The 17,923-nt window shown below is 59.1% G+C and overlaps 1 protein-coding gene across 1 annotated transcript in view; it reads right to left on the reverse strand.

Moving 5' to 3' along the window:
- Nucleotides 1–17,923, reverse strand: part of TCERG1L (transcription elongation regulator 1 like) — a 182,939-nt gene that overhangs the window by 14,381 nt on the left and 150,635 nt on the right. Inside the window, exon 9 of the mRNA XM_055300294.1 lies at nucleotides 6,268–6,403. Coding sequence (XP_055156269.1) covers nucleotides 6,268–6,403 — 136 coding nt within the window. The remainder of the gene's footprint in view (nucleotides 1–6,267; nucleotides 6,404–17,923) is intronic.

The raw sequence follows: 17,923 nt of genomic DNA on the forward strand, positions 1-17,923 counted from the left end.
GACGAGGAGGAGGAGGAAGGCTGCCACCAGCTGCCCCTGCGGCCCCGAGCGGCACTCGGCGGGACAGTGCGTCCCAGGCTCCCGTCTGATGCCCCGGGGCAGCTGTGAGCCAGGCAGGGCTGTGGACGTGCCTGTGAACAGGGGACCGGGTCCATCGTCCTGCGTCTGTCCATCGGCCCCGTCCTCGTGGCCTCCCACCGTCCCTGCTGGGGTCCCCCCGCCCCCGGCTGCGGGCCGAGCTCAGGATCACCCCTGGGTGATCTCAGGGCCTCGGGGGCTGATCTCCAGCCAGACGCACCTGCACTGACGTCAGACGCTAATGTTTTTGCCCAAATGTGACTCTGAAACACGCTGCATTTGCTGTTTCCTTGCTCTGGCTTGTAAACGGTGGCGTGGAAGCCCGCGAGTGGACTGTCCATCGGCGGGCGGCTTCTCCCCGGGGCTTCCACCCCCCACGCCCCTCGGGAGGCAGCAATGGGTCACAGGCTCGCTCGCGGCTCTGGGACAACAGCACCGGCCTCCGAAACACGGGCACCACGCCCGGGGCCCTGATGCTCCCGTCCTGGGTCTGCGCCCGGCCCAGGTGCCACGGGCGGCCGCTCGGGGGTCTCGGCAAAAGACGGAAACCAGGCAGCGAGACCTCTTGCAGGCATGTGAGGGGCAGCCCGCGGGGGCGGCTGCTCGAGGTGTGGGCTGGGCTGGGCCTCGGGGAGCCGCCCTGGGTGCCTCGGCCTCAGGGAACAGCCAAAGCCCCCGCGGGGGCAGCGGAGGCCTCTCCCCCGGAGGGACCGGGGAGCTGGGGAGCAGGTGCAGGGGCTGAGGGCACACAGACCACGGGGTGAGGTGGACGTGGTGCTTGCTCAGCCACACTGGAGGCCCTGCGGCCCCTGGAGAAGGTTCCGGAAGCTCCCTCTGGCTGGAGCCCAGCAGCCACCTCTGCCTCCAGGACCAGGGGCTGGACACGGGGGCCCTTCTTTAGGGCTTTGTCCCTGTTTCCCTGCCAGCTCGTGCATCTCCCCTCCCCCTGGGGCCTCCATCCCCAGCTCAGCCTCCCCGCCCCCCGAGCCAGGCGCCCCCACTCCCCATGACTCCCCTCCCAGGCCTTGCTCCTCCCAAGCAGCCCGGGTCCCCGCCGCCCTCCCCACAAACCTCCCGGCACCAAGCCCGAGAGTCTGCGTAGCCGTCCTCTGTCCCCGCTACACGTCCTCGCTCTGCCCTCCCCTCCAGCCGCCTCCCATGGGCTCCGCTGGTGACAGGTACCACTCGCCTCGTTACCCCATTTCCCGGATCACATAGCTGTGTCCCCTGGGGGTCCTGACGAGTGAAGGCCGCTGGGCGGCTGGAAGGGTGAGGGGTGCTCCTGGCTCATCCCCCGCCCGCCCCAGGGGTGACGCACCGGCATCCTATCCTGCAGGCTCCCTGCCAGCCACCCAGTCAGGGTGGGGTGCCCACGGTGCACCGCAGGCGGTTCCGGGCATTCTGGGACGCGACGTGTGGAAGGAGAAACGCCGAGGACGCTGCCCCAATGGGCCGGTGACCACTGTGGCCTCGGCGCCAGTCCCATAGGGACACCTTGGAGGACCCACACGGAACAGGCCCACAGCTGCCCAGGGTTTCCCCGCCGAGGACAGTTTCCTCCCGGTAGCGCAACCCCCCTCCCGCACCGTGGCTGGAAATCACCCAAGGAGATGCGCCATCCCTAAACTCGGACATGGAGGCAGCCCGGGGGTCCCAGCGGTTTAGTGCCACCTTCGGCCCAGGGCGTGACCCCGGGGTCCTGGGATCGAGTCCCACGTCGGGCTCCTTGCAGGGACCCTGCCTCTCCCTCTGCCTGTGTCTCTGCCTCTCTCTGTGCCTCTTATGAATAAATAAATAAAATATTTAAAAATAAATACATTAATAAAAATAAACAGAAAATATACTCGGACGTGGGAGCGGTCAACATGCACCAGTCCCCACGGGCCCGGGTGAGCCAGGTGACCCGCAGGTGAGTCCACAGGTGAGCAAGGGACACGTCGACTCCCATCCTCGCCTCCCAGGATGCATGGGGTTTACTGACTTCAGCTTCTTTCTTCTATTTTGATTGATAAATATAATTTTACTCTGTCTTCCTGCAACACCCTTCGCCGATTTACTTTGTGTCTGAGGGTTATTCCCGTTAGGGATGGACACGCTCCCATCCGGCACGGAGAGTGGGGGGCCCACCGCCCTCCACAAGGGCGTCTCGACGTCCGAACGCGACCTCCTCGCTAACGAAACCACCCGAAGATCCGGACCGCCCAGGGCCGCGGCTGTCAGGGCAGGAAAGAGGAACCACGGCGCGGAAGCCGAGACAGAAACCCGAGGGAAAGAACAACGCGACTCAACGAATAATAAACATTCACGGTTCCCACTCTCCGGGGCTGGCGGGACACCTCGGGAGCTCGGAACGGGGCCCCAGGAAGGGCGCGCTGCATGAGAGCGACTTCTTCTCAAGGCGGTTTGGCGAGACAGCAACGGTCAGAGCCCGTAGGAAGCAACGCTACGCTCGCGGCCCAGCCGGCCCGTGGCCCCCGGGTTGTACCCAGAAGAGAAAATTTGGAGAACATGAGACGCGAACGAAAACGCAGGGTTTTTGAATTGACAACGAATGGGATATCGTGACCTCATCCAAAATGTCTGCCAAAGGTTTGTCCTAACACTCAAAAAAAAAAAAAAAAAAAAAAAAGAAAAAAAAAAGAAAAAAGAAAAAAGAAAAAAGAAAAGAAAAATATGCTGAATGAGAGAAGACAGTACAGCGACTCATAAATCCGGCCGAGCCTCACCCCATCCACTATGTGGAACAGAACACTAGGCTGAGCCGTGTTCAATTACAGTTGAATCCTGGGTATGGTCTAAGACAAAAATATTTATTATTGATCTTTAAAAATCTGTTCTGAGAAAGAAAGTCTGGAAAGAAATGTACCCCACTGATGAAAACACTGCTCTCCTAGGATAGGATTGGGGGTGACTTTTCTTCTTACTTAGTTGTTTTTTTGTTTTTTTGTTTTTTTTGTTTTGTTTTGTTTTTTGCTTTTTTGCAGATTTTCTTTTAACGCACGTATCACCTGCACAGCACCGCTGCGTGTCAAGAGAGGCGTTCAGCGCGCCCCGCGAGCTCTGCAGAGTTGCAGTTGGAACACGGGGCAGCTCGGCTCCCCAAGGAGCGCGGGGCAGACTGCAGGTGCCTCGCGCCGCCCCCTCCGGGGCCGTGATGGGTGCTGGCACGTGATGAGGCCCGAGCCCTTCCAGCACGAGTCCTGGCCCCAGTGCCCGCTACAGCTCTAGAGAGGCAGCGCCGTCTGCGTGGCTGAGGGAAGGGGGGACGGGGCCCCGGATGTGACTCACCAGCAAGGAGGGCCTCAGAAATGGGGGGGCGAGGTGGCCCCCCTGCTGCAGGGAGAAGGCCTCCCCCGCTGCCCTGTTGGCAGGAAGACCCTAACACCGTTCCTGGACACCGACAGCCTCACGGTGCCCCCGTCTTAGTGCAGAGAGACTGGGATGGCCCGGTGGGCATGCGCGTGCGGCCCACGAGTTCCTCTAACGGACTCAGACCCAGACTCCGTGAGGCTCACCTGCATAGCAGCCACAGTGCCAGCCGGTCTCCCCGAGGCCGCCCGCCCATGGAGGGACCACAGAGACACAGCAGGTGCAGAGCCCGGAGTCCCCCGACCGAGACCCCGGGTCTCCGAAGCTCCTTCTTCCCTGGCCTCTGGGAAAGCCATGCCCAGTTCTCAGGGATACGTGGCGGGACGAAGAAGTTGCCAATAAAATGTTTCTCCTACATTTGTCCAAATAGGCGGGATCACATTAATAATCTGCTATTCAATTAACCCCCCCCCCCGCCTGGCTGAGGGTTGTTTCGTTTTGTTTTGTTTTCCAAAAAGCCCTATTGTGGGTTGTATAGTAAAACAAAATAAAAATAAAACCTCTCTTGAGCCATCAGACACACACTACAAAACCACAAAACCCAAGGCTCCTTCCCCGATCCGTAATCCCCGTGGAACACCCCAAACCATGCCCGTCTCAAACTGCCAGAAGCCCGCAGGACCTTCACTCCATCATTCTGTAAGTACATGAATTTCTGGACTGAAGTATTGAACAAATGCAATAAAAAAAATCTTATTAATCACTCAGTCGGTGAAAAAAGTGACCTTTCTGTGCCTCGTTTTTAAGCAGCTAGAAATCTTAAGGACTTAGCCATCAAATTCTCTTGAGCATGAATAACTTATAAAATCTGCTGGCATATTTTATAAAGTCAAAAAGTCATAAATGGTGGCATTGCTTTATGACATCAGCAGTAAATTCGGATTGATCTTTCCTAGTCACGCACCGCGTGTGGGCTCCTTCTAATCCTCCTAAGGTAGGGGTTCAGGCTTCACCCCAGACTCTTTCTCCCGGGGGAAACTCACAACTCCGGGCTAGCGCTTTACGTTTCCGTGCTCTTTTTGCTGATTCTCATCTACATACGATTCTCCCAGAGAAGAATCTAAGAATCAAAGAGAGTCACCCACCTGGATGAGGCAAGAATGTGCTGAAAATCTCATTATTAAAACCGCTCAACCAGGGCCACGGGGATAAATTCAAGAGACCATACAAACCCGGCGCGGCGGCCGCCCTGGGAGGGGAAGGTGGGTGTCTCGGGAAGCCCTAGGCTCCCAGGGGTGGTTAGTCTGAGGCTGGTGAGCTGGGCCTGCTCGGTTTCCAAGACAAAGAGCTGGGCGAGGCGGGCATCACAACGATGAAACGAATGCTCGCTGCTGCTTCTCAAAGGCCCCTCATGCCATCCTGCCTCCCGCTGCCTGATTCAGCTGGAACCGACTGGCCGGGTCGATGCAAACTCTCAGATGTGCACAGGGACAGAGAAGCCCCTGCGTGTCCATCAGCGCCTCGCGAGAGTGACACAAACCTCAGAAGCCACCACGCCAGTGGCTCTCCAGGACAGAAGCAGCCTGTCCCGGCGATTGTGTGGGGAGAGGAACATGCTCTATCCCGCCTCGGACCCGTCCTGCCGCGGCCTGGTGCCAGCGTGAGTGCAGACCAAGGGAGGGGGCCCGGCAGGTGCTTCGGCAGAGCAGCCCCCTCGTGGTGGGCTCTGGGGACCCCCCCGCCCGCCCCCACCCCGGCGGCACGGCCCGGGCCCGTGAAGCACGTCATCCGTGTGCACAGACAGCCCTGCGTGGGTCCTTCCGGCACCTCTGCGTTACTCGGCATCGCTGCTAACCTAGGCCCTGCACGCTGCTCTGCACGTTCGAGGTCACGCCTCTACTTTCCCTCCCAGCCCCTCACGGCGGGGGCTGCATCTCATCTACAGGCGGCGAACGAGATATAGTGATGTTCACGGCACACAGGAGGAGAGCGCTCCCACTCGGGGACCACCTCCGTCCCGCCTACAACAGCATCTCGGTGGCCCTGCGCCCCCAGGGCTCCTGCCAGCCTGCCTCGGGGGCACCTGCTGGACCCCCTGCCCTGGGGCGGGTGGGCTCCTCCTGACACCTGGCCTCAGCGGCCGCTGCACCTGCTCCCGGAGAGCTCGGCCCAGGGAGCCGGGGAGGGGAGGCTGCTCACGGCCCGGGGCATTGGCTCGAGTTCCCAAGATCGCTGCCGCGTTCGGTACAATCCACAGCGAGGCTCCCGCTACAGCCTCTGTGTTCAGCCTCATTTTGTGAGGAAATCCTACTGGGCTCTCCCAGCTGCCTCACCTTATGCCCCAAAGGCCAAAGACGGAAATAAAAGTCACTGGAAGGAGATTTCATTCTAAAATATTTTTCCAAAAAAAAAATAAAATAAAATAAAATATTTTTCCTCCTAAGCTCAAAACGAGGTTCAGAAGTCAACTCTCATCCTAATCTTATTAAACTACTTGAACTGATCGCAGGTGCGCGAGTCCCCGCTTGACGGAGCCGAGCACAGGGGACGCCCCTCCGGGAGGCGGGGGCCCGACACCTGGCCGTGGCGCGGGCAGCAAGCGCATCCCCACAGAGGCTTCCTGTGTGCCATCCCGTCCGGGGACCGTCCTCCTCCCGTCCTGCTGCGTCTCAGGGGCCTGCAGGCCCAGGCGGGGACAGCCGCCCGGCGACAGGAAGCGGGGCCCCTTCTCATCATGCTGCCTCGGCCCCAAATCACCCAGCACCCGAATTTCACTCAGCCGCATCCCGGGAGCTCAGGAAGGAGCGTGTCCCCGGGCCGCGGGGACCGTGCCTCCGTGACCGGCTCGGGGGAGAGCCGCTGCGTGCACCGGGTCCTTACCCCTCGCTCCAGCAGCATGTCTCGGAAGTGGGTCACCCGCTCCTCCAGTGGCAGGAGGATCTGCGGCGGCGGCGTCTTGATGCTCTTGGCCTCTCCTTGCGCCTCCTCTGGCCCAGGACTCACGTGGCCTTCTGTCCTTTGGGGCACAAGACACGGAGAGTTAAATGTGCCCCCAGAGACCATCTGCAACCCCCGACGACCCTCCAGGTGACACTTTTAGAGGCGAAACGGGAACCTCAAGGCCAGGTGCCCGCAGCCCCACGATGGTGGTGAGTTTTGCTCCTGGACGCAGACCGATTGTTGGGTTTGGGGTGGAGCAGAGACGAGGCCCTGACCCAGGGAGCGAAGGGAGCAGTGGGCGCGCCAGGGCCGGGCGGGCCACCGGAGTCCCCCACACTGCCTGGACCCTGCTGTCCAAGGAGGTAAAGGGCTGAGCTTTTCCATTTGAGCAAATCACTGGAGCCCACTTCTGGGTCTGTTTCTGGCATTTTGCTTTGTTTTAGGGAGGCCTTCGTTATGGACAAATGTGGGAAGACGATGATCTGAGACTGTGCCATCAACATTCCGGAGACAGAAATGCTGTCCTGGGGTCTAACCCGACAGGGAGCTGTCAGCGACCACGGGGGGATGGGGACCCCGTCCCAGGCCATCGGTGCAGGGAAAGGTACAGAGTGGGGACCCCCCCAGAAAGCCCTAGAGCTGGTCCCTCCCTCGCCCGGGGTGGCTGCACCCAGGCCCAGACACAGCTGGGAAGCATCAGGAGCAGGAACCCGGGGGCACCCGGGGGCCCCACGAGCCACCCTAACCAGGCTGGCGCCCCTCTGACCAAGCCCCAGCTCGGCGCCCGGCCTTCTGTCACCGGCCGCCCGCTTGACCGCTCCCTCTCACCTGCCCACCCTCTTCCAGCAGCACTTGGGCACTTGCTTCTAAATCACCTCAGTGTTTGCTGCTGGAAGACGCTCAGCCACCTGCAGACACAGGTGCTCCCAGGATACCCCCTCCTCCCTGGCATGGCCCGCGGGGCAGCAGGCCCTCCAGCTGCCATCCCCGTCCCCCTGTCACAGTCCGTGCTCAGCCCCGAGGACAGAGTCCATGTACACGCACCGGCCTGGGGACAGCACACTCTGACCCCGTGGACCCCTCTGCTGGGCCTCCGCCCGGCCCGGCCCTGCTCCTCACCTCCCCATAGTCAGGTACCCCAGCCCGTGACACCAGCAACGAGAGGGGCAAATCTGTTGTGTCCTCAGACCCCCAGTTTCAGAGAACCTTCACTTTCTGATGGCACTGGGGTCGGGTCAGCTGGCAACTGCAAAGGGAAGTCCCTGCAAAGCACCGTGACGCGGCCTCCTGCATGCCCGCCAGCGCCCCGAGTTCTTGGAGACGCAGAAAGAGCAGAGAACACGTACCTAAAGAGCACGGTGCGTCCCTGTTCTTTGCAAAACCAGCCTCACCCTGGGAATTGGGTGAACGTCAGTCATGCCACACGCGTCGGGGCTTCCTGACACAGGGGCGGCACAGTGCTCCCACCTGGGGCGATGATGCTCCCGGGGGATGGTGCTCCCCGGGGACGTCTCATGGTATCTGCAGACACGTGCACAGGTTGTCACCACCGCGGAGGTGCTACTGGCACACGGAGACATAGAGACCAGAGATGCTGCAAATGCCCCACACGGGGGATTATTCGCCACGTGTGTGCAATCCCTGCACGTGGGGGGGAGGGGGCAGGCCCGTCCAAGGTCATACCCTCACTTCAGCGCCAGGACCAAGCCGGTCCCTGCCTCCTGACGCCTGCTTTTCCCCCCACTGTCCACCCAGGCTCCGTGGAAATCCATCAGTCACCAACTCTAGGATGAGCTGAGAACAGGCAACGTCCTCCAGCACCCACCAGGGGTGCAGCATGGATGAGCCCAGCCTGATACAAAATGTACAAAGGAATAAAAAAAAAAAAAAAAAAGAAAAAGAAAAAACCAACAAAAACGTTTGCTCAGCCCATTAGGGACCCTTATTTATAGACCAACGATTTGAGGAGGACTTACATTCTTTGCTTCTTGTGTGATTATGTGGAATTTCACCAGAAGAAAATCACCAGTGGATTTGCAATTGTATCACATTCCAGAGGGTATAATTAGGATTTCTTTGTCATAAATTTCCATTAGTTAAAAATAGAAGTGTGGAAACAAGACCTGTATTGTTGTAACTTGAAATAAGATTAATGGGAACGGCACAAGCTCAGCGATGATCACGTATTATAGCTCATTCAACACAGTGTTCCGTTCCGAGCTCCTGGATGCCTTCCAGGATGTGAAGCCCTCAGTTCAATTATAATTGGTCAAAAGTAAATGCAAACTTGCTAAATATTTTTAATATTCTTATGGCTGAGTGAGTTGGGCGCCTTCAACAAAAAAAGCAAATTCTAGTACCTTCGATAAAGCTAGCTCAGGCCCCCAACGACCAAGGATGCCAAGCAGCATCCCCGAGGGCACAGTAATTGGTACCCACGAGTCGTGCCAGCTGTGTGGGTGGAAAGGCCTCTCATCTGGCAACAGCTTTACCGCATGGCACATGCCTCGCCAGGTAGACCCCGGCTTCGGGAGATTTTTTGGGTCAAGTGCACAAGCCGGAAGGGGCTCCATCGGGCCCAACCTTTCCCCCAGAGCAGGGTCCCCAAGGCCGGGCCGCAACGCTGGGGTCCCTTTGCTTCGGGAGACAGCATGCTCCCCGGCTCCCATCTCCCATCCTTTTGGGGACATTATGGGGGCCACCCGGTGCCTGGAGCAGAGCGGCTATTTGCCCCCATTCCATCCCTCACCCCATCCCTCTGGCCGCTCCTGAGCCTGAACAGCTGAACCGCCGATGGCCTGTGTGCAGGTGCACGTGTGGGTCCGTCCCGGTTGCTCACTATTGCACGGGGTTTTCTGACTTTGCCCATGTGCACAGGGCAGCAGATTATTTGGTAAAATTCACTAGACCCACACTCAGGGCAACTGGGTGGTAGACACAGCACATCTAGGCGCTAGTTGCCTTTTTTTTTTTTTTTTTTTGGACGACAGCATTTAATTCGTTTATCTGAGGCTGAGGGAACGGGGGCCGCCAGACTTGGCACATCTGCTGTGCCCAGGGGTCCGCTCTCAGACGCCCAGACACCCCTCTCTCCACCTCCCGAATCCTTCCACGGAGAGGAGGGGAGAGAGCTGGAGAGATTCGGGAGGCGGCGTTGTCTTCACAGCAGGTGCACGCTAGGGGGTACGTGTCCCAGCCGTCTGCGGCGCCTGCCTGCTGACCCCGTACCGATGCAGCAGTGGGTCATCATCGTGCCACCACGTGTGCAAGCTCACACCACGGAGCTGGACGCAGCAAGGCCCAAGCCTCGGTTTGCACCAGTGCAGGAGGTGCCCTCAGAGTGCCCAGGTGGGGCGACCATACGCCCCCCTCGCCCAGGTGTGAGGATTCAGCACGATAACGTGCATCCCTCCGAGCGCCCTCCTCCCTCCTCGCCCTCCCTGCTCCCTCTCCCTCCTCCCCTCCTAACCCTATCAGTCAAGAGGCTGCACAGAAACAGAAGACGCGGAGCGAGAGGGGAGGAGGTCAGAGCGGCTCAGGCCGAGGCGAGCGACCATCGGCTGCGAAGACGCCGCGGTGCGAGCGCGCGCATGGGCCCGTGGAGAAACCACGCGCGGCTCTCCCGGCGGAGCGCAAAGTGCTTCCGAGCCTCCTTGGGGACCGCCTGCTGCCAAATCTTGGGCAAATGACAGAAGCCCTCTGGACCCGGTTTCGGTACAACACGCGGTTTGGCCGAGCCGATGTTGGAACGCTCCGCGCTGCCGCCCGTGCCGCAGCCGTGCTCCTGTTCTTCGGTCCCGTTGACAAACGTCTCGATTCCACCATCGGCTCATCAGCTCTGCCCCCGACTGTGCAGGTCCTGGAGGTGTGAGAAGCAGGCCTCCCGCCTCTTCATCCAGCTTGCTCCTAAGTCCTTGGGCGGGAAGGCCGTCGTCTGGCCGCCCCAGCCCCGCCCGCAGGCGACACCTCGGTCTTCCAGGCGGACGACAGGCGGGCGGCCAAGGGGCTGGCGGCGGCGGCGGTGTCCGTGTCTGCATGTGCCTCGGCCACCACCCGGGGCCCCCATCGATGGCCACCTGGGCCCTGTCAGGCCTGCTCAGGAACCGCCCTCTGTCCCTCCCCGCCCTCGGGTCCGCGTCCCTGGCGGAGGGCAACCCGGGCGGCTTTGCTGCCTCAGCACCACTTTCTGCAGCTGGAGAGGTCTGGGGGCCACCGTGTGCCGGGCGCCCCCCAACGACCCACGGGATGACCACGACTGTCGGGCCTCCGTCCCTGCTTCCTTGGAGGACTTCCCGAGCCACGGGACTGTCCTTGGTCAGGATCCTCTTTTGGCCATGCCTGAGCTCATGTTATGGGGTGACACAGGGTGGGCCCGGCCACGTGGCCAGAGGGCCGGAGCCCTCGGAACCCTCAGGAAGGCGGGGGGTGAGTACTGAGCGGGGACTCAGTCCCTCCCGCCCGGGCACTGACTCTGACACAAATGCGGGGCACCGGGGCTGGGGGCGCTTCCCGGCTGGTGGGCCCGCTGGGGTCCAGGTCAGGGGGACAGGGACCTGGGCGCTCGGGACGCTTCCGGAGCTCGCCCTTGGCCTCTCTTCCATCTGGCTGTTCCCGGGTCGCGCCCTTTATGATAAAACCGTAGTCTTCAGGATTCGCACTCTCCGGAGTGCGGGGGTCATTCTCGCAAATCACCAAACCTCGAGGGAGGTTATGAGAAGCTGGATTTCCGGCCAAGTCAGACAGGAGTGGGGATGGCTGGGGACCCCGCCTTCTGCTGGCGCCTGGAGCGGAGGCAGTGTTGCTGGGACAGGCCACCCACCCGGGGGTCTGTGCCAACTCGGGGCAGTTACCGACAGAGGAGAGCCGCAGGACGCAGGTCAGAGCGCTGCCCGAGGGCAGGCACCATCGGGTTCCTGGGCCTTCCAGCAGCGGGGGTGCCTGGGGGCCTGCTGCGAAAGCCTGGGCGCAGGGCAGGCCGTGCTCCTGAGCCCCCGCGTCCTTCCCGGTGGCCGTGCCCCCTCCCAGGCACCGCTCAGCCACGATCGCCGATGGCGTCTGTTCAAGGCTGATAGGACGCATCTGTCCCCGGCCTGCCTGGCTCGGCGGCTCAGCAGCAACCTCCGGTGTCCCTGGGCCTGCGGAGGCAGCATCCAGGTCTCGGCCTTCATCTTCTCATGGCGTCCCCCCCCCCATGTGCGTTTGTGTCCAAATGTCCCCTCCCAGAAGGACACCACTCATTGGACTAGGGCACACCCTAATGACCTCATCCGAACGAATTGCATCTGCAACCGTCTATCTCCAAATTAGGCCCCATTCTGAGGTTCTGGGGCTAGGACTCCTGCGTCAGAGTGGGGGTGGGCCACACGATTAAACCCATAACCACGTCCCTCCTCACCGGGCGAACAAGTGCCACATCCTCAAGGGTTGTCCAGGTTTGGTCAACATGAGAAGCAAGAGGCTCAAAATCAGGAGCCCGAGGTCTCCCCGGGTGTGACCTGTGGGGCCGACGTGTCCAGCCTGACCCAGGAGCACTGCAGCAACCTCATGCTCTCAGGAGTGACTGACCACCTGGGTCATGGGCTTTCATTCTAGAACATCCACAATGGTTTGTGCAGAGAAGTATCACCTCATCCAGGACACGGGTCCAGTTGCCCACAGGGCAGTGGCGCACCCTGCATCCAGGCCATGTCCCTGTGCTGGTGGCCCCAAGCTGCCAACCTTCCCTACTCTCTTCTAGCCACAGCCCTGCCACTCCGTCCTGGAAGGAGGGTCACATGTCTCCTCAGGTCCTCATTCCACCAACCTGGCCCACCGGCCCCATCCTCACGGCTCCCTCACCCCTATGCTTCCTCTTCACACCTGCTCCTCCTGGCCCTGTCCACACACAGGCTCAGCTTGGCTTCGTCGGGTCACCTGGCCGTTCCCCCGGCAGGACATGCCCTACCCTCTGCGCTCAGACTGTGGGGTTCCTGCACCAGGAGGGCCGGACACGCGATGCTTCCGTGGGGCCACTCCTGGATCTGCCTCTACGGCTGCTGGGCAAGTCCCTGAAGGCCGCCTCGGGCTCATTGACGGGTCCTTCTCCAGCACCGGGTGCTGTGCTTGGGGCTCCGGAGGCCGTAGATAAATTGTTGACTTAGATTTTGTGGCTGTTTGTTCCTTGTGATTTCCTTGGAGACACATTAAATGTAGTGCAGCTCCAGGTCCCACTCTCTAAAGAGGACAGCGTCACGGTGTGTGGACGTCTTTCCTGCAGCCACGGATGGTGCCTTTCTGGGCTGTTCCTCCAGATTTTGTCCAGACATAATTAGCACGTTCTCGCAAGCTTTCTGAATGCATGGCTGTTCCCACTGAAGGGTTGTCAAAGGAATCTATAGAAAGGTGTTTCTGGGTGGCCCAGTGGCTCAGCGGTTTAGCATTGCTTTCGGCCCAGGGTGTGATCCTGGGGACCCGGGATCGAGTCCCACGTCGGGCTCCCTGCATGGAGCCTGTTTCTCCCTCTGCCTATGTCTCTGCCTCCCCCACCCCTCTCTCTTTCTGTGTGTCTTTCATGAATAAATAAAATATTTTTTTTAAAAAAAAGGTGTTTCTGTAAATGTGCTGTGGTTTGGTATCCACTGTTCTGGGTCATGTGACATCGCTGAGAGCAACATGCCAGGACCCAAGGAAAACTGGATCCCCGTCATGGCTCAGGGTAACTGTCTTCTGGATTTTCATTAACTTCTTCGAGCTCCATAATCCTTATCCTCAAAGTGGGAAGAGGAAGGAGGAGGAGGAGGAGGAGGAGGAGGAGAAGTAGGGGTGGAAGGAGGGGAGGTAGGGGGGGAAGAGGAGGGGAGATCTGCATTGTAGGGATGATGCAGGAGGCAGAGTGTTGGGCACGAACAGTCTGATCTCTACAGACTTCTCTTTGAACATGCACTTTCATGCAAATGTACTATATTTTCAAGGAAGTCTCATTTCATGATTTTTTTCCTCTATAAAGTTCAAATTACAATAAACTTCCCACTTAATACTTTTTGTAATAATTATTTTTTTAAGATTTTATTTATTTATCCATGAGATGCACAGAGAGAGAGGCAGAGACACAGGCAGAGGGAGACACAGGCTCCATGCAGGGAGCCCGATGCGGGACTCGATCCTTGAACTCCAGGATCATGCCCTGGGCCGAAGGCAGACGCTTAACCACTGAGCCACCCAAGCGTCCCATTCTTTGTAAGAATTAAATGGAGTAATATGAACACCTGATACTTGCTGACATTCTGTGTGTAAAACCCTGTCCTCCTACTTGGTGTCACTTCATTCAATCCTTGTCATAGCCCTATATGGCAGCCTCGGCTATACTTTCCATCTTACAGATGGGAAAACAGATGATGCATATAAAGTACTTAGCACAATATACTGACAATGATGGTGGTGGTGCTCGTGGTGCTGATGACAATATAGTGATGGTGGTGGTGATGATGGTGGGGGTGATGGTGATGATGATGGAGGTGATGGTGGTGGGGGTGGTGGTGATGATGGTGGTGATGGTGGTGGTGATGATGGTGATGGTAGGGGTGATGCTGATGGTGGTGGTGGTGGTCCTAGTGGTGGTGGTGGTGGTGGTGGTGGTGGTGGTGGTGGTGGTGATGGTGACAATATAGTGATGATGGCGGTGGTGCTGGTGCTGGTGGCAGTGGTGATGACGGTGGTGGGGGTGATGGCAATGGTGGTGGTGGTGGTGATGATGGTGGGGGTGATGGTGATGATGGTGGTGATGATGGTGGTGGGGTGATGGTGATGATGGTGGTGGGGGTGGTGGTGATGATGGTGATGGTAGGGGTGATGCTGATGGTGGTGGTGGTGGTCCTGGTGGTGGTGGTGGTGGTGGTGGTGGTGGTGATGGTGACAATATAGTGATGATGGCGGTGGTGCTGGTGCTGGTGGCAGTGGTGATGACGGTGGTGGGGGTGATGGCAATGGTGGTGGTGGTGGTGATGATGGTGGGGGTGATGGTGATGATGGTGGTGATGATGGTGGTGGGGGTGATGGTGATGATGGTGGTGGTGGTGGTGGTGATGATGGTGATGGTAGGGGTGATGCTGATGGTGGTGGTGGTGGTCCTAGTGGTGGTGGTGGTGGTGGTGATGGTGACAATATAGTGATGATGGCGGTGGTGCTGGTGCTGGTGGCAGTGGTGATGACGGTGGTGGGGGTGATGGCAATGGTGGTGGTGGTGGTGATGATGGTGATGGTAGGGGTGATGCTGATGGTGGTGGTGGTGGTCCTAGTGGTGGTGGTAATGATGGTGGTGGTGGTGGTGGTGGTGGTGATGGTGACAATATAGTGATGATGGCGGTGGTGCTGGTGCTGGTGGTGGTGGTGATGACGGTGGTGGTGGTGGTTACATGCTAATGGTGATGATCTTTCACCTTCCACGTCTCCGGCAGCCCGTGACCATCCAACCCTCCCAACACTGACATCCAGCTCCCTGCTTGGCGAGGTGATGCCTCATTTTTTATTTGATGTAATGGATGGGGAGAACTTGTTCTTTCTCCTGGCAAAGAAGGCTGGGAATTTATCATCCAAATACCGCCAGCCTATAACTCCAGTGTTAGACACAATATGAAATTCTGCAGGAATCAAAGTCTCTGTGAATCTCTGCCTTGTGGGGCCTCAGACATTTTATCACGTATTTATAACAAATGGCTTTTGGATGAGGTGAACTTTGAAAGATCTGTATTCGGTAGTTTTTTAGGCCTGACACTGCAGTGTGGGAGCTGCCTCTGGCCACTGTCGGAAGACCGGCACATCGATTAGGGGTGGGCAGGGACACAGGGTCTGCCTGGAGAGGTAGGACTTGGGCTCCAGGCTGGGGCCTGGGCTTCCGGGCTCTTGGGCGCCCATCCCAGGACCTCAGTGCTCCCCGGCCGACTCACTGACCCCCGACCAGCTGCAGACCTGTGCTTCCTGCCCTGCTCTCCTCACTTCTGCAGTTTTGGCCTGACCCCACCCTCTGGTCCTGATGACACCTTCCCAGAAGGGGCCTGGGGATCACCCCGGCTGCGCCGAGGCCCGCAGACCTCTCCATGGCGGTGTGATCGCATCCCTCCACGCCTTCCTGTGCGCACGCGTGCCGACTGCGAGCCAGGCCCCACGCGCTGCTCCCCGCCCGCGCCCCCGCACACCTGCACCAGTGTCCGGCCACCGGAAAATGCATTTCCACTTCCCAAGCTGAGGTGATTTCAGAAATCCCGACTGTAACGGAGCCACTGCGAGCAGGTTTCTGACATTCGGGGGGTCACTCCCGGAGGGGAAACAGCCGCCGACGCTTCCCACTCTGGGAGGCCCGGGTGCCGCGGCCGGTGGGACGGAGACGGGCCTGGCGGAGGAACCTCCCCGGACTCCGTTTAAAAGGGAGAGTTTCTAACATCCGGCATTTGGAGAAGAGGCAGACATGGAAAGTGTCTTCTCAAATCAGAGAGGATCTCCGGGGACAGTTCAGTCCCCAGGTCCCTGCCGAGCAGGGGATGGACGGCCGTCAGCGTGGAGGGCAGCACCCTGCGTCCCGGGAAGGCCGGGCCCCTGCCTCCCCTCAGCCTGTCCTGGCCTCGGGAGGCCCCAGGGCTCGCAGCGGTGCGGGGACAGGTCGTGTCTCCACCAGCCGCTCTGTGGGTTCCTCTTCCCCTGTGACCGTGGCCACCCTGACTGCCCCGTGTCCACGGGCCTCCGGGGAATCCGCCGGCGGCTCTCCCGCTGCACGTGACTCAGACGGGCCTCAGGTCTGGTGCCCACAGGACTGGGTGACACGGACGCTGGGCGTCCCCTCCAGGGCAGGAGCTCAGAGCAACAACAGCAGCTCCTCCTGTCCTGCAGGGACCTCGGGCCAGGCCAGATGCCCAGGGACGGCCCAGAACCAGCCACCCCGCCCGGCCCCGGGGCCAAGGCGAGGGGCTGCAGCTCAGTCGTGGTTCATCATAGGCCAGTTCAGAGGTAGAGGGTAGAAGGTAAAGGGGTGACACAGGGACGTGGAGCAGGATGGTGACCTTCCACGACCACAACTTGCCCCAGGGTGCCCTCCAACCCTCCCGGCCGACGGGAAACTCTGGTCCGTCCAGTGGTGCTGCATCACGGTGTCTGGGAAGCTGGGATCGTGCGACACGCCGTCCACACTCCCTTCTCTGGGGCCAGAGCTCCCGCGTACAGGAAGTGACCTCCAGCTGGCGATGTGCCCCTGGGGCCCACGCAGTGGGTGGCAGTGGACGTTTGCTCAATGCGAGCCCGCAGGAGAAGGCGATTCGCGGGGGAGAGCGGGGCTGGGTTATGATCTGGGCACGTGGCCCCTTGTCTCTCCATCTCCTCTGTCTGCCTTCCCAGGGCCACGGCCTTTCCCAGAAGGCCTAAGGCTCATGCCCATCACTTGCCTTTGCCCAGAGACGCAGAAGGAGGCTTTCTCTCCATCTTCCACGGTTGGCTCTCTCCAGAGGTGGGCTCAACGTGGGACAGTCCCAGGGGTACAGTCTGTGAAACTTCCACATTTAACATTAGGCATTTCTGGTCTTTCAGATAGTGATTTGTTGCTGTTGCTGCTGCTGTTGTAGTTCTAGATAGATTTTCTCAGCGTTAGGTTCCCCCAGGTGAGCTGCAGAACTGCAGGCGGACAGGTCACAACCTCGTGACCCGGCCTTGTCCATGCCCTGCTCAGGGCATGCCCTGGCCGCTGTGGTTTGTCAGGAGAAGAATATGCAGGACATCCTTGGGGAAAGTAGAAAAACGACAGGGTTCTTCCTAAGGATTCCATCCTTGCTGAGGTCTCCAGCCCAAGCTGCATCTGACCGCAGCAAAACACCCCGCTAGACATGAAGATTTTACAGTAAAAGGTCAGCTTTACCACTTACATCCAAAGCCACCAACTGGGCATCCCCCAAACCCACAGAATCCAAACCCTACAAACGTAGATATAAACAATATCCCAAGCCAAGAGATCCTTTTGGTCACGCACAGGACACGGAATCTATGCCAAAGCCACGGGGCCCGTCGTCGCTGAAGGAGCAAGGCCACTCTCTCATGCTCCAGGAAGCCATCGGGTCGGAGGAACCTCCCAGCCTAGCAACTGGCCAAAGCTGGCTCCCCCTGGGAGGTCTAGGAGCCTTACGTGTCGCTGACAATCTCTTCTCTAATGTGCTTGGCAGATCATTTCATCCCGATTTCTAAACTAAATCGCTGGCTTTTGCTGAATCCTTCAAATAGTTCAGTTCAATTATTTGCAATAAATCCCAAGTTCTTAAAATAGACCGCACGTGTGACGAGCAAGTGTGAACCAAGAAAAGACGGCACATCGGGAAATTGGCAGTACCCCTGGGCACCGCACAAAACGCAAAGGAGCAATCAATGTTCCGGGCCCGGGGGCCGGGGGGAGGTGGGCTCAGGTATCATGAACGGGTTCCGTTAACTAGCAGGTAACAAGCTACTCGAGGTGGTGCTCGCCAGCTCGTTTAAAATATCCCAGCAATTTGAAAGCTTGTCATTGGGACATATTTCTCTTCCCATGAAATTCCCAGGGGATTTTAGGAAAAATTTCGTTTAGACTTGAATCACTTGATCAATTGATCTC

The sequence above is a fragment of the Nyctereutes procyonoides genome, unplaced genomic scaffold (assembly GCF_905146905.1).
Source record: "Nyctereutes procyonoides isolate TBG_1078 unplaced genomic scaffold, NYPRO_anot_genome, whole genome shotgun sequence".
NCBI lineage: Eukaryota > Metazoa > Chordata > Mammalia > Carnivora > Canidae > Nyctereutes > Nyctereutes procyonoides.